Source organism: Heptranchias perlo, chromosome 45 (genome assembly GCF_035084215.1).
Source record: "Heptranchias perlo isolate sHepPer1 chromosome 45, sHepPer1.hap1, whole genome shotgun sequence".
NCBI lineage: Eukaryota > Metazoa > Chordata > Chondrichthyes > Hexanchiformes > Hexanchidae > Heptranchias > Heptranchias perlo.
Genome location: NC_090369.1, coordinates 3,131,173 through 3,146,882, shown reverse-complemented (window position 1 = coordinate 3,146,882; position 15,710 = coordinate 3,131,173). Strand labels below are relative to the sequence as shown.

Here is a 15,710-nt window from a genome sequence, read left to right as displayed (position 1 = left end):
TAGAGGGAGCTTTACTCTGTATCTAACCCGTTCTGTACCTGCTCTGGGAATGTTTGATGGGCTGGTGTAGAAGGAGCTGTCCTCTATATCTAGCCCCATGCTGCACCTGCCCTGGCGTGTTTGACGTGTACGTATGATGTTAATATCCATTCTTCATAAATGATATTGCTCAAACCAAATTCTATATTGCAAAAAAAAATCACCTCAATAATGCCCGAAAAGGATTTTCACCTGCTGTAATTTGTTTATTAGATCTGAATGACTGCAGCGTGTATGTTTCCTGTTGTGTTAGCTGGCTGCCCTCTGGTGGTGCTGTTTCTGCATTGCATCCAATGTGGGAGGTTACGTTTCTCAACCAGTGGCGAGTGTATTTGCTTGTAAAAATACCACCTTGATCACGTTACTCAGAAATACCTCAAAGCACTTAACATAGAATGAATTACTTTGAAGATGACTGTTACTTATGCAAGCTAGATAGACATTTTGTACACAGCAAGAAAGACTTGCGTTCATATAGCGCCTTTCAGGACGTCCCAAAGCGTTTCAAGCCAATGAAGTGTGGTCACTGTTGTAATGTAGGAAACAAGGCAGCCAGTTTACACACAGCAAGGTCCCACAAACAGCAATGAGACAAATAATCTGTTTTATGTGTTGGTTGAGGGATAAATGTGGGCCAGGACACCAGGGAGAACTCTGCTGCTCTTCTTCGAATAGTGCCGTGGGATCTTTTACATCTACCTGCAAGGTCAGGTGGGGCCTTGGTTTAATCTCCGAAAGACGACACCCCGACGGTATAGTGCTCCCTCAGTACCGCACTGGGAGTGTCAGCCTGGATTTTGTGCTCAAGTCTCTGGAAGTGGAGCTTGAACCCACGACCTTCTGACTCAGAGGCAAGAGCACTACCACTAAGCTGATACATGTTTAGAAAGAGTTCTAAACAGACAAATCCAGGTAACTGGAGCAACTTGTAAAGTTATGAGGTTAGTCAGAGAGCAATTGTAACTGCTAATAAACTTCCGGCTGCAAGTCAAATGCACCCAGCGTGAAGAACTGGCTCTTTGTTTGTTTTAGGGATGATCTACATCTGGAATGAAGTATGACATTTTTTAAGTATGTCTTCTGGAGGTTGGTGCGTGGACTGTGATCGATAGATGCGAGACCTGTATGTGCATATTTTAGCAGATCCTCTGTGAAGTTGCTCATAGCAAACCAGGTTCCGTTGTTGCAAAGGTGTCGGAGCCAATGCTAGGTTGTGGAAGTGGGGGAAGGATGCATGTCTTCACTGAAAGAATTTGGAAATTCTCAGAGATCTCCTCTGAGATGGTGAAATAAGCAATTTTTTTTATTGGCTTCTAGAAGGTGTGTGTTAGAGAGCCCCTACAACAATAATGTAACACATGCTGGCTGCTGCATAGCAAACAATACATACAGAAATCTTCGAAGGTGGCCGGACAAGTTGATAAGGCATACGGGATTCTTGGGCTTTATAAGTAGAGACATAGAGTACAAATACAAGGAAGTTATGGTAAATCTTTATAAATCACTGGATAGGCCTCAGCTTTCTTTTTATCCGTTCATGGGATGTGGGCGTCGCTGGCAAGGCCAGAATTTATTGCCCATCCCTAATTTCCCTTGAGAAAGTGGTGGTGAGCCGCCTTCTTGAACCACTGCAGTCCGTGTGGTGAAGGTTCTCCCACAGTGCTGTTAGGAACGGAGTTCCAGGATTTTGACCCAGCGATGATGAAGGAACGGCGATATATTTCCAACTCGGGATGGTGTGTGGCTTGCAGGGGAACGTGCAGGTGGTGTTGTTCCCATGTGCCTGCTGCCCTTGTCCTTCTAGGTGGTACAGGTCGCGGGTTTGGGAGGTGCTGTCAAAGAAGCCTTGACGAGTTGCTGCAGTGCATCCTGTGGATGGTACACACTGCAGCCACGGTGTGCCGGTGGTGAAGGGAGTGAATGTTTAGGATGGTGGATGGGGTGCCAATCAAGCGGGCTGCTTTGTCCTGGATGGTGTCGAGCTTCTTGAGTGTTGTTGGAGCTGCACTCATCCAGGCAAGTGGAGAGTATTCCATCACACTCCTGACTTGTGCCTTGTAGATGGTGGAAAGGCTTTGGGGAGTGAGGTGGTGAGTCACTCGCCGCAGAATACCCAGCCTCTGACCTGCTCTTGTAGCCACAATATTTATATGGCTGGTCCAGTTAAGTTTCTGGTCAATGGTGACCCCCAGGATGTTGATGGTGGGGGATTTGGCAATGGTAATGCCGTTGAATGTCAAGGGGAGGTGGTTAGACTCTCTCTTGTTGGAGATGGTCATTGCCTGGCACTTGTCTGGAGTGAATGTTACTTGCCACTTATGAGCCCAAGCCTGGATGTTGTCCAGGTCTTGCAGCATGTGGGCATGGACTGCTTCATTATCTGAGGGGTTGCGAATGGAACTGAACACTGTGCAATCATCAGCGAACATTCCAATTTCTGACCTTATGTTGGAGGGAAGGTCATTGATGAAGCAGCTGAAGATGGTTGGGCCTAAGACACTGCCCTGAGGAACTCCTGCAGCAATGTCGTGGGGCTGAGATGATTGGCCTCCAACAACCACTACCATCTCCAGCCACTGGAGAGTTTCCCCCCGATTCCCATTGACTTCAATTTTACTAGGGCTCCTTGGTACTGCACTCGGTCAAATGCTGCCTTGACGTCAAGGGCAGTCAAACTCACCTCACCTCTGGAATCCAGCTCTTTTGTCCAATTTTGGACCAAGGCTGTAATGAGGTCTGGAGCCGAGTGGTCCTGGCGGAACCCAAACTGAGCATCAGTGAGCAGGTTATTGGTGAGTAAGTGCCGCTTCATAGCATTGTCGACGACACCTTCCCATCACTTTGCTGATCATTGAGAGTAGGCTGATGGGACGGTAATTGGCCGGATTGGATTTGTCCTGCTTTTTGTGGACAGGACATACCTGGCCAATTTTCCACATTGTCGGGTAGATGCCAGTGCTGTAGCTGTACTGGAACAGCTTGGCGAGAGGCGCGGCTAGTTCTGGAGCACAAGTCTTCAGCACTACAGCCGGGATGTTGTCAGGGCCCATAGCCTTTGTTGTATCCAGTGAACTCAGCCGTTTGTTGATATCATGTGGAGTGATTCGAATTGGCTGAAGACTGGTTTCTGTGAGGAATATGCCGGGCCAGGAGGTTACAGATTGTGCTGGAATGCAATTCTGCTGCTGCTGACGGCCCACAGCGCCTCATGGATGCCCAGTTTTGAGCTGCTAGATCTGTTCTGAATCTATCCCATTTGGTACGGTGATAGTGCCACACAACATATTGGATGGTCTCCTCAGTGCGAAGACAGGACTTCGTCTTCACGAGGACTGTGCGGTGGTCACTCCTACCAATACTGTCATGGACACATGCATCTGCGAGAGGTAGATTGGTGAGGATAAGGTCAAGTAGGTTTTTCCCTCGTGTTGGTTCGCTCACCACCTGCCGCAGGCCCAGTCTGGCAGCTATGTCCTTCAGGACTCGGCCAGCTCGATCAGTCGTGCTACCGAGCCACTGTTGGTGATGGACATTGAAGTCCCCCACCCAGAGTACATTTTGTGCCCTTGGTCCCCTCAGTGCTTCCTCTAAGTGGTGCTCAACATGGAGGAGGACTGATTCATTAGCTGAGGGAGGGCGGTAGGTGGTAATCAGCAGGAGGTTTCCTTGCCCATGTTTGAACTGATACCATAAGATTTCATGGGGTCCAGAGTCAATGTTGAAGACTGCCAGGGCCACTCCCTCCTGACTGTATATCACTGTATCACCACCTCTGGTCGGTCTGTCTTGCCGGTGGGACAGGACATACCCAGGGATGGTGATGGAAGAGTCTGGGACGTTGGCCGAAAGGTATGATTCTGTGAGTATGGCTATGTCAGGCTGTTGCTTGACTAGTCTGTGGGACAGCTCTCCCAATTTAGGCACAAGTCCCCAGATATTAGTGAGGAGGACTTTGCAGGGTCGACTGGGCTAGAGTACTGTGTCCAATTCTGGGCACCACACTTTAGGAAGGATGTCAAGGCCTTGGAGAGGGTGCAGAAGAGAATTACTCGAATGGCATCAGGGATAGGGGACATCAGTTACGTGGAGAGACTAGGGAAGCTGGGATTGTTCTCCTTAGAGCAGAGAAGGTTAAAGGGAGATTTAATAGAGGTGTTCATAATTACGAGGGGTTTTGATGGAGTAAATAAGGAGGAACTGTTTGCACTGGCAGGAGGCTTGAAAGGGTGGCAGAAGCACATTCAATAGTAACTTTCAAATGGGAATTGGATATATACTTGAAGAGGAAAAATTTGCAGGACTATGGTGAAAGAGTAGGGGGGTGGGACTAATTGGACCGCTCTTTCAAGGAGGTGGCGCAGGCACGATGGGCTGAATGGCCTCCTTCTGTGCTGTACGATTCAATGGAATGTACCCATGAACGACGTATAAGCGTGTTAACAGTAAGTAACAAATACTGCAGATGATGGAAATCTGAAATAAAAACAGAAGTTGACTGAAACGCTCAGGTCAAGGAGCATCTGTGAGGGAAAAAAAACTACAGATGCTAGAAGTCATTAAAATGCAGCTGATTGTTCAGAAATGAGGGTGAGTTGAAAGTCATTGCATATTAATTGTGGAGTTTGTCACGGACCAATGCCTTTCAAGCCTAGAGCAGCCCATGAATCTCCAGTAAATGTGGCTACACAATGTGCATTCACCCTCATAATATCCTCCTCGTGTTGAAAGGTATGCCTCAGAGTGCAGGCCTTAAAATAATTCCTAACCATAGGCCCAACATACATGGTTGTAACTATTAACAACACTCCTTATTCTGTACTGTACACGGAGACAGTCTTATCAGGAATAAAATAGTAATCTACTCCTTATTCTGTACTGTACATGGGGACAGTCTTATCAGGAATAAAATAGTAATATACTCCTTATTCTGTACTGTACATGGGGACAGTCTTATCAGGAATAAAATAGTAATCTACTCCTTATTCTGTACTGTACATGGGGACAGTCTTATCAGGAATAAAATAGTAATATACTCCTTATTCTGTACTGTACACGGGGACAGTCTTATCAGGAATAAAATAGTAATATACTCTTTATTCTGTACTGTACATGAGGACAGCCTTATCAGGAATAAAAGAGTAATATACTCCTTATTCGATACTGTACACAGGGACAGTGTTATCAGGAGTAAAAGAGTAATGTATTCCTTATTCTGTACTGTACACGGGGACAGTCTTATCAGGAATAAAAGAGTAATATACTCCTTATTCGTACTGTACACAGGACAGTGATATCAGGAGTAAAGGGGTAATATACTCCTTATTCATACTGTACACAGGGCAGTGATATCAGGAGTAAAGGAGTAATATACTCCTTATTTGTACTGTACACAGGGCAGTGATATCAGGAGTAAAGGGGTAAAACACTCATTATTCGTACTGTACACAGAGCAGTGATATCAGGAGTGAATGAGTAATATTCTCCTTATTCTGTACTGTAAACGGTGGTTGTGGTATTAGCTGCAGTTGTTGGTGTATAACATTTTATTATTGCTAAACAAAGTCCTTTGTCTCTTTTTCTGGTTTCACGAAGATATGCTGTGGCATTGTTTTAATTTATACCTCATCTTTCTTTCGGTAACACCACTGCCCTGGTGGGTTAGTGTTTCTCCAATTTGGGTTCTTGCGCTAGAAATTCTCCTTGGGTTTTAGTGTCCTTTGGCACTCCCGTAAGTGGTCTTTGCATCCCCTATAAACTGAATGTGCCTTTACCTTACCCAATATCTGGGTAAATGTAGCGAGTCTAGAGGTCAAACAGAGAATATTTATCACTGGACTCTGGCTTATTGAAATATATCCACGTGGCGCCATGTGATCTCCTTGTCTTCGGTGGGCGGATACACTCTATCAGACCACGGCTCAGGCTATAAATCACAGGATCAATTTATTTAACATTAAACAGGTAAAGGGACAGTGCTCAGTGCAGACAGGATATTTACAGTATATTACAAACTTCACTATTCGTCTTGAAGTGTGAAAACAAAGACTATTGCCCTGCACTCACCCTTAACATAAAACTGAGCTTGAAGCCTGGTTCCCTGGCAGCTGATATGAAATACCCATTGATAGATTTCTGGAGAGACATGGGGATAAAAACTGATCCTAGGCAGCAGGGCAAAGCAGGCGTTATCGAATCGTCTGCTCGTTATATGTCAGTGGAACCGAGTATGGGACAGGGTGTATAATGGGTGGCCAATTCGATACCCTCCCACTTTGCACTGCCGCCTAGGATAGATTTCTACCCCCTTGGGCTTTTAATCCTTAAAAGGTGGCATCTGAGAGAGGTGGAGTCAACTCTAACTGACTGCCAGCGGGTTTCTGGCAGGTGTTAGGTAATTTCCCGCCTGTCTGCAGCAAAACGAGGCCATGGCGATTTTAACTGCAGGTCCACATTTACAGCTAACTTCCTCCCCGTTCCCGGTGAGAAGTGGGCAGAAAGCAGCTGTTTTTAGGATTCTGAAGGGATTAGATAATGTCAATCATTAGCTGTTTCACCTTGTCCAGAACAGTAGAACCAGAGAATACGGCCTGCGCTCGAAGGGGGGTAAATTCAAAACTCATCTGCGGAAACAATATTTCAGTGAGTGAGTGGTCAATCTATGGAACAGGCTCCCTCGGGAGATGGTGAATGCAGAAAGTACTGATTCAAATGCAAATTAGATAGGTTTGTTTCCGAAAATAACATCTTGGGATTGGTATCGGAGTAATTTAAGACATGACATGTGGTAAGTGCAGTATGCTTGGGAGGAAAAAGGTGATTTTTGGACCTGTGATTCCCAAAGCTCTCCACTGGGTTTTTCCTCGCTTCATGTCTAAGTCTGTTGTAGACTAAACGATAGAGATTAATTGCCATGATTAGTCAACAATTCCATTATCGTTGTATCATGTGACTGCCGGGATAGTAGAAGGCGAACTAGATGGACCCTGGTCTTTTTTCCAATGTTCCTGTGCACTGGCCTGCGGAAAACTGGGGTGCCCTTAGCCACCCACGGGTACGCGGACAGGTGTGGGTAAGGGGATTCTAGGGGTTTCACGTGGGACGGAAGGGGAGGGGAGGAATCTGGGGCAGGGGAGGACTAAACACTCCCTCCGGGCCCCACAAAGGAAAGTAAGAAATGTTCTCGTCAGCCTGGCGGGAGAGCCACAGCAACAACTTCCCCGCTCAGGCCTAAGTTGAAATCGCAGTTGGGGCCCGTGACGTCATTGGACCCCCGAACTGCACAGTTAAGGAAGGACCCCGCCAGCTTAGGAGCCTGAGTAAGAATCAGTGTCAGCGAGATCTGGACGGCTTTCTGGCAGATAACTAACTCAGGGCATTTTAACTGTCTACCCACCTGATTTCTGCCGATGGCTAGACTCGCTCTTTAAAAGGGGTCCTGTTGGTGACTCTTCCTTGATAAAAGAGGTCCTGATGGTGACTCTCCTTTGACAAAAAGAGTCCTGAGGGAGACTCTGTCCCATTTTTGGAAAGATGCTTCGGAACATTGCTAAAGGTCCTGATTGTCTCTTTTGAAGGGCTGTTGTGCTGTTGCTGCTGTTGGTTCTCCAGACTCCACACCAGGTGTTGGCCAATGAACAGTTAAACAATATCCTGGGATTTCTGTGTATTTTCTGATTGCACAGACATGCACACGCATGCCCACATATGCTCACACATGCCCACACACGCATGCCCCCAACACACACACGCATGCCCACACAAATACATGCCTAGACATACGCGCATACATGTATACATACACGCATGTGACCACAACTTTTTGGAGGAGTGAGTTCCGGATTTCCACTGCCTTTTGTGTGGAAAAAGTGCTTCCTGATTTCAATGCTGAACTGCCGAGCTCTAATTTTAAGGTTGTGCCCTAAGGTTACCAAACCTCCAGGATTGCCCTGGAGTCTCCTGGAATTGATCATTAATCTCCAGAACGCTGCTGCGAGCAACCCAGGAGAAAAATCATAGCGGCATTAAAAAAACTGTTTTTTCGATTTCTTTGAACACTATTGTTTATTAATTATAAAAATATGGAAGATGGGAAAAAAGGTTGTTTTGAGTGATAGTCAAGAACAATCCAATTGGCATAGGAAGATGGTGTGCTGTGAGAATGGGCATGTTGGGTGACCAATGGTGGGAGCGTGGGGCGGGACAGTTGAAGGCAGCAGGTCATATGATGAAACCTCCAGGAATACATGCAACCAAAGTTGGTTATCCTGTTGTGCTCCCCTTGTTCTTGATTTCCCCATCAGAGGAAATAACTTCTCCGTATCTACCCTATCGAACCCTTTTCACATTTTAAACACCTTGATCAGATCAATCCTCAATTTTCTAAACTGAAGGGAATACAAGCCAAGTTATAGCTGGATTCTATCCAAATCATCATAGCTCTCTGCACCCTTTCCAAGTTTCTCTCCACCCAATGATCCATCACCATTTAATCTTTGAAATTATTTATCTGTTTCTTCCGTTGAGATTCTTTTGCCTTTCCAGCATCACAAGCTATTCAGCAAGTTATGTCGTCCCCTCTCCGATCCACTGCAGTGACACCCCTTTGAGGGAGCTGGATTAACATCAGTAGAGATACAGTCAGTAACAAAGGATGCTGGGGATGGGGTTACTGATTGACAGCGTGAGGAGCTGGATTAACATCTGTAGAGATACAGTCAGTAATTAGCTGTACTGATTAGAGATAACATAATGACAATATAAAAAAGGATCATAACTAACAGAAGGATAGAAACAGAATCCATATGGATTAAAATAAAAGATGAGGGGATCAATCACACTAATAGAGGTATGCTACAGACCACCTAATAGTGGAAAGGAGACGTAGGATGAAATATGTAAGCAAATATGAGAAATGTGTAAAGGACATTGAATAATAATCATGGGAGATTTTAACTATCCCCAAATAAACTGGCAAGAAGAGGTAGGTAAAGGGGTACAGGGAATGGAGTTTTTACAATCTGTGTTGGACACCTTTCTTAGCCAGTATGTGACGAAGGAGATAATCTCCGAAAGCTTGTGATTTTCAAATAAAACTATTGGACTATAACCTGGTGTTGTAAGATTCTTTACAGTATGTAAAAAGCCCAACAAGAGAGGAAGCACTCCTGGATCTAGTAATGGGAAATGAACCAGAACAAGTAAGAGAAGTAAGCATAGGGGAACATCTAGGCACTAGCAATCACAACATACTATGGTTTAAGATAAAAATTGAGAAGGACATAAGTAAGACAAAGACCAAGGTAATAAATTGGAAAAAAGATAATTTTTAAGGAATCAGAATGGAATTAGGGAAAATAAACTGGAAAAATTTACTGATAAGCAAAGAAATAGAACAGCAGTGGGAAACATTTAAAATGGTGATCAATACAGCCCAGGAGAAATATATCCCACTAAAAAAGCAAGAACAAACTAGCCAGTAATGATACACAAAGGATGAATAAAGAAATAGGCAAAATTGAAACTAAAGAAAAAGGCATACACTAAGTACGTAGACAACAAAGGAGAGGATGACAAATGGGAATACGAAAAGGTTAGGAAAGAAGTTAAAAAAAACAATTAGAAATGCAAAGAGAAACCACGAAATTAAATTATCAAGGTATATAAAAAGAAATAGTAAAGTATTCTAGAGTCACATAAATAACTAACAAAAGAAAAATTAGAATAGGGATAGAGCCACTAAGGGATACACACGATAAACTCACCGTTAATCTGCATAATCTGCATCCCAGAGCACTAAAAGAGGTAGCCATGGAAATAGTAGATGCATTAGTTATCATCATCCAAAATTCTATAGATTATGGAACAGTTCCTGCAGATTGGAGGGTGGCAAATGTAACCCCTCTATTTAAAAAAGGAGGGGAGAGAAAACAGGGAACTACAGACTGTTTAGCCTAACATCAGTAGTAGGGAAAATGATAGAGTCTATTACAAAGGATGTGATAACAGGACACTTAGAAAATATCAATGGGATTAGACAAAGTCACCATGGATTTATGAAAGGAAAATCGTGTTTGACAAACCTACTGGAGTTTTTTGAGGATGTAATTGGTAGGATAGATATGGGAGAACCAATGGATGCGGTTTATTTGGATTTTCAGAAGGCCTTTGATAAAGTCCCACATAAGAGTGCAAAATTAAAGCACATTGGATTGGTGGTAATATACTGGCATGGATTGAAAATTGGTTAACAGACAGGAAACAGAGAGTAAGAATAAATGGGTCTTTTTCAGGGTGGCAGGCAGTGACTAGTGGGGTACCGCAGGGATCAGTGCTTGGGCCCCAGCTATTCACAATATATATCAATGATTTGGATGAGGGAACCAAATATAATATTTCCAAGTTTGCTGACGACACAAAACTAGGTGAGATCGTGAGTTGTGAGGAGGATGCAATGAGGCTTCAAGGCGATTTAGACAAGTTGAGTGAGTGGGCAAATACATGGCAGATGGAGTATAATGTGGATAAACGTGAAGTTATCCACTTTGGAAGGAAAAACAGAAAGGCAGAGTATTATTTAAATGGTGATAGATTGGAAAATGTTGATTTACAAAGGGACTTGGGTGCCCTTGTACACCAGTCACTGAAAGCAAACATGCAGGTGCAGCAAGCAGTTAGAAAGGCAAATGGTATGTTGGCCTTCATTGCAAGAGGATTTGAGTACAGGAGCAAGGATGTCTTACTGCAGTTATACAGGGCCTTGGTGAGACCACACCTGGAGTATTGTGTGCAGTTTTGGTCTCCTTACCTAAGAAAGGATATATAGAGGGAGTGCAACGAAGGTTCACCAGACTGATTCCTGGGATGGCAGGACTGTCGTACAAGGAGAGATTAGGTCGACTCGGCCTGTATTCTCTAGAGTTTAGAAGAATGAGAGGGGATCTCATCGAAACATATAAAATTCTGACAGGGCTGAACAGACTGAATGCAGGGAGGATGTTTCCCCCGGCTGGGGGGTCCAGAACGAGGGGTCATAGTCTCAAGATACAGGGTAGGACATTTAGGACTGAGAGGAGGAGAAATTTCTTCACTCAGAGGGTGGTGAACCTGTGGAATTCTCTACCACAGAAGGCTATGGAGGCCAAGTCACTGAATATATTTAAGAAGGAGCTAGATAGAATGTTTTTTTTCATTCGTTCACAGGATGTGGGCGTCGCTGACGAGGCCGGCATTTATTGCCCATCCCTAATTGCCCTTGAGAAGGTGGTGGTGAGCCGCCTTCTTGAACCGCTGCAGTCTGTGTGGTGACGGTTCTCCCACAGTGCTGTTAGGAAGGGAGTTCCAGGATTTTGACCCAGCGACGATGAAGGAACGACGATATATTTCCAAGTCGGGATGGTGTGTGACTTGGAGGGGAACGTGCAGGTGGTGTTGTTCCCATGTGCCTGCTTCTCTTGTCCTTCTAGGTGGTAGAGGTCGCGGGTTTGGGAGGTGCTGTCGAAGAAGCCTTGGCGAGTGGCTGCAGTGCATCCTGTGGATGGTACACACTGCAGCCACAGTGCACCGGTAGTGAAGGGAATGAATGTTTAGGATGGTGGATGGGGTGCCAATCAAGCGGGCTGCTTTGTCCTGGATGGTGTCGAGCTTCTTGAGTGTTGTTGGAGCTGCATTCATCCAGGCAAGTGGAGAGTATTCCATCACACTCCTGACTTGTGCCTTGTAGATGGTGGAAAGGCCTTGGGGAGTCAGGAGGTGAGTCACTCGCCGCAGAATACCCAGCCTCTGACCTGCTCTCGTAGCCACAATTCTGGACACAGAAGGCATCAAGGGGTATGGGGAGAGAGCAGGAATATGGTATTGAGATAGAGGATCAGCCATGATCATATTGAATGGTGGAGCAGGCTCGAAGGGCCGAATGGCCTACTCCTGCTCCTATTTTCTGTGTTTAATGACTGTGAAATGGCAGAAATATTAAGTAATTACTTTGCCTCAGTTTTTACTGGGGAAACTAACGTGGTGGGCATAACATTAGAAGAAGAGATCAAAAAGATATAAAGACATTTAAGATAGAAAGGGGGGAGATAATTGATAAACTAATCAAACTTAGAGAGGATAAAACACTTGGTCCGGATGGATAGCAAGCTGGCTACAAAACAGAAAACAGAGAGTAGGGGTTAAAGGTAGTTATTCAGAATGGCAAAAGGTGGGAAGTGGTGTTCCACATAGATTGATGCTGGGACTATTGTTATTCACCGTTTACATAAACGATTTGGACTCTGGTATCGGAAATACAATTTCAAAATTTACGGACCACGCCAAATTTTGGGGGGTATAGTTAATACCGAGGAAGTCTATGACAAAATACAAGAAGATATTAATAAACTTGCAGAATGGGCATGTAATTGGCAAATGAATTTCAATATAGATAAGTGTGAGGTATTACATTTTGGTAGGACGAATAAGGGGGCCACATACTGCTAGGATAATAGGAGTCTAAATGGGTTGATGAGCAGAGGGATCTGGAGGTACAGATACACAAATCACGAAAAGGAGTGATGGAGGTTAATAAGGCCATAAAAAAAGGCAAACCAAGCACTGGGGCTCATTTTTAGAGGGATAGAATTGAAAAGCAGAGAAAGTATGTTAAACTTGTATAGAAGCTTGGTTAGACCATACTTGGAGAACTGTTAACAGTTCTGATCTCCATATTATAAAAAGGATATAGGGGCACTGGAGAAGGTGCAAAATAGATTTACAAGAATGATACCAGAACTGAGAGGTTACACCAATCAAGAAAGATTGAGCAGGCTGGGGCTCTTTTCTCTTGAAAAGAGAAGACTGAGGGGTGACCTGATAGAGGCCACCTGCGGGGGAGACCAGAATGAGGGGCCATAAATAATAAGATAGTCACTTATAAATCCAATAGGGAATTCAGGAGAAACTTCTTTACCCAGAGAGTGGTTGGAATGCGGAATTTGCTACCACAAGGAGTAGTTGAGGCGACTAACATAGATGCCTTTAAGGGGAAGCTAGATAAACACATGAGAGAGAAAGGAATAGAAGAATATGCTGATAAGGTTACATGAAGTAGGGAGGGAGGAGGCTCGTGTGGAGCATAAATACTAGCATGGACCTGTTGGGCCAAATGGCCTGTTTCTGTGCTGTACATTCTGTGTAATTCTATGTAACACAGTGTGCTTTGGGAGGGGTTACTGACTGGCAGTATAAGGGAGCTGGATTAACTAGATATAGTAGGAGAAACAGGCTGGGTGTTGTTACACGCAGAATGTGTTTGGGTGAAATGATACGTGATATGAATGATACCTCCCTCACTCCCCGCCTTTTATTGTAATTTGTAAACATCTTCCTGTCCGTAAATAAAGCAGGAATGTTGGAAATTCACAGCAGGAACCGAACAAGAAAAGACATATTAGGCAACAAAGGATTAGTATTTAGACAGCACTTCATCACGTCTTTTAAAGAATTGCTTTTTTCAATGCGGCAGCCATTTTGTGCACAGCAAGAATCCTCAAAACAGCAATGAACAGCCAAGTTAACCTCCACAGCAAGTGTCAGGAATGTTGGCCAGGTACATTAAGGAGAACCCCCTGCTCTTCTGCCAGTAGTGGGCATGGGATCTTTTACATCCTCCAAGCAGATAGGGCATCGGCTTAACAACTCATCTGAAAGACAGCACCTCTGACAGTGTAGCCCTCCCTCAGTATTGCACTGGGGAGTGTCAGCCTGGATGATGGGCTCAAGTCTCTTGGAGTGGGGCTAGAACCCACAATGTACTGACTCAAAGGCAAGCAAGCTATTGACTGAGCCAAGCTGATATTTAATAGCTGTCTGGTGCAAATGACTAGAGAACTTGAATAGTAGCTTCCTCAATGCCCAGCTATGGCAAAGCTACCTCCGTGATCTTGCCTGTATCCTGCAGCTTGGCAGGCGGGGGAGCAGGCTGGGGGTGGATGCAAAAGTGGGACCCTCCTCACTCCTCACAAGCAAGACTGCAACCTGAATCATGTCCCCCGCTGCATAATTATATCCTCCTCACTTGAAATAAATTTAACAAACCCCTCCCCTCTGCTAAAAAAAAATGAAATATTCATTCTTTTCTGAATATATTTCTGCACCCAGTATTAAAACGAATCAGCAAAATTGTTGGGGAGTTCTATTGAATTTTCTTAAGTGTCGGCTATTTGTTTTTAATTAAAAATACATACTTTTTTTTGCCCCCATCTCTCCTTGACTCAGACTGTATGCTGTCTTATCTATTAAGGTGGTCCTTGCGAGATTGTTGAGTTGTATGTCAGAGGGAGAGGGGCGAGCGAGGCCCTTGGCTCAGTATCTCCTCCCTTTTTAAGTTCTGATGCTTACTTTCAGTTTCTGTGTTTTCGTTTTTTCGCTTTATTTTATTTTCTCTGCTTTTTTTGTTTTTATTTTCGCCCTCTTGCCTGTGTTTTTTTTTTGTTGGTTCTGGTCTTTGACTCTATGTATTTTCTTCTTGCACTGTAGGTCTCTAAATACTCTCCACCAGTTTTGCTGCCCTGCTCCATTGCACAACACCCATCTAGGTAATCCCGCGAGACACACAGACTGCAGGTAAGCGTAGTTTACACACCCGCTTCCTCTGCCCGCCCACCCCTGCACTCCCCACCCACCTACCCACTTCTCTGCTGTTTCATAGCACTCTCTTAGCGTCCCCGTCCGGGTACTGAAAAGGCCGCCATTTTCTTCTGTGCAAAGGGTTTTGGATCCAAATGGATCCGATTCTCCTTCTTCCTCCTCCCCCACCCCCAGCTCCTCCCCTCACAGATAAATCTACACCCCTCCCCCACACCCATTTGCACTTTCTCTCATCAAGCTAAACATTAAAAGGGAAGGAGGGGTATTGCGTCTGTTTTCTGGAATGGCCTGGCCCATTTTGCTTTTAGGGGGATGGGGGTGGGAAATACCAGTGTCACTAAGTGTCAGACATCATAGGAACTTTCTGGAACTGTGGCCATGTTGTCTCCTGCCGCCTGATCCATTAATCTTGTGGTCATTAAAATCTGTTTAATCTGAAGATTTTTCCCTCTCTCAAGCTAAAGTCAGATGCCCTCCTACGTGTAGAAATTTGGCAGATAGGTATTGTTGCCATGGTGACATGCCGGCCTTGGCAACAAGAGGATGCTCAGAGGCTGTTCAAACACTTCTAGTAAGAAGCAGAGAGTCGATTGGCTGAAAGCTGTCCTCCTTTGTCCAATCAGGAGAACGGTACTTGGTAAATACGCTGCACAGCGTGGAATCCAGCCATTCAGCCCCAGGAACATTTGAGGTTCGGTCCCTGGGTCAGTGCCCAGTTAGCTGGCTTCATCCTGGGTGGCAGTAGAAGACCCTAAGATTGCCCTCGGCACCCCCTGGGCTAGTGGGGTGGGGGACAGTGGCAAAGGCTGGGCTCCCACTCCCGATCACTGCTCAGTGACTCCTGGTCACAGGTTCACGCTCAACTGTGATGATCAAATACCCTGCCAACACTCTAGGGTCTAGGTTCACACATGAAGAATGACCACTTGAGTTTGGGTGCTTGTGGATGGCCAGTAGCCATGGAAACCAAATCCCAGCGTCTCCAAGGGAGGGTGGGGTGGGGTGTTCCCAAATTGAGAAGAGGATTAAAACTGGGGAAGGGGTCA

General features: G+C 44.9%; 1 protein-coding gene across 1 annotated transcript in view; it reads left to right on the top strand.

Moving 5' to 3' along the window:
• Positions 1–15,710, top strand: part of LOC137306817 (IQ motif and SEC7 domain-containing protein 3) — a 95,134-nt gene that overhangs the window by 71,459 nt on the left and 7,965 nt on the right. The window contains exon 3 of the mRNA XM_067976215.1: positions 14,554–14,640. Coding sequence (XP_067832316.1) covers positions 14,554–14,640 — 87 coding nt within the window. The remainder of the gene's footprint in view (positions 1–14,553; positions 14,641–15,710) is intronic.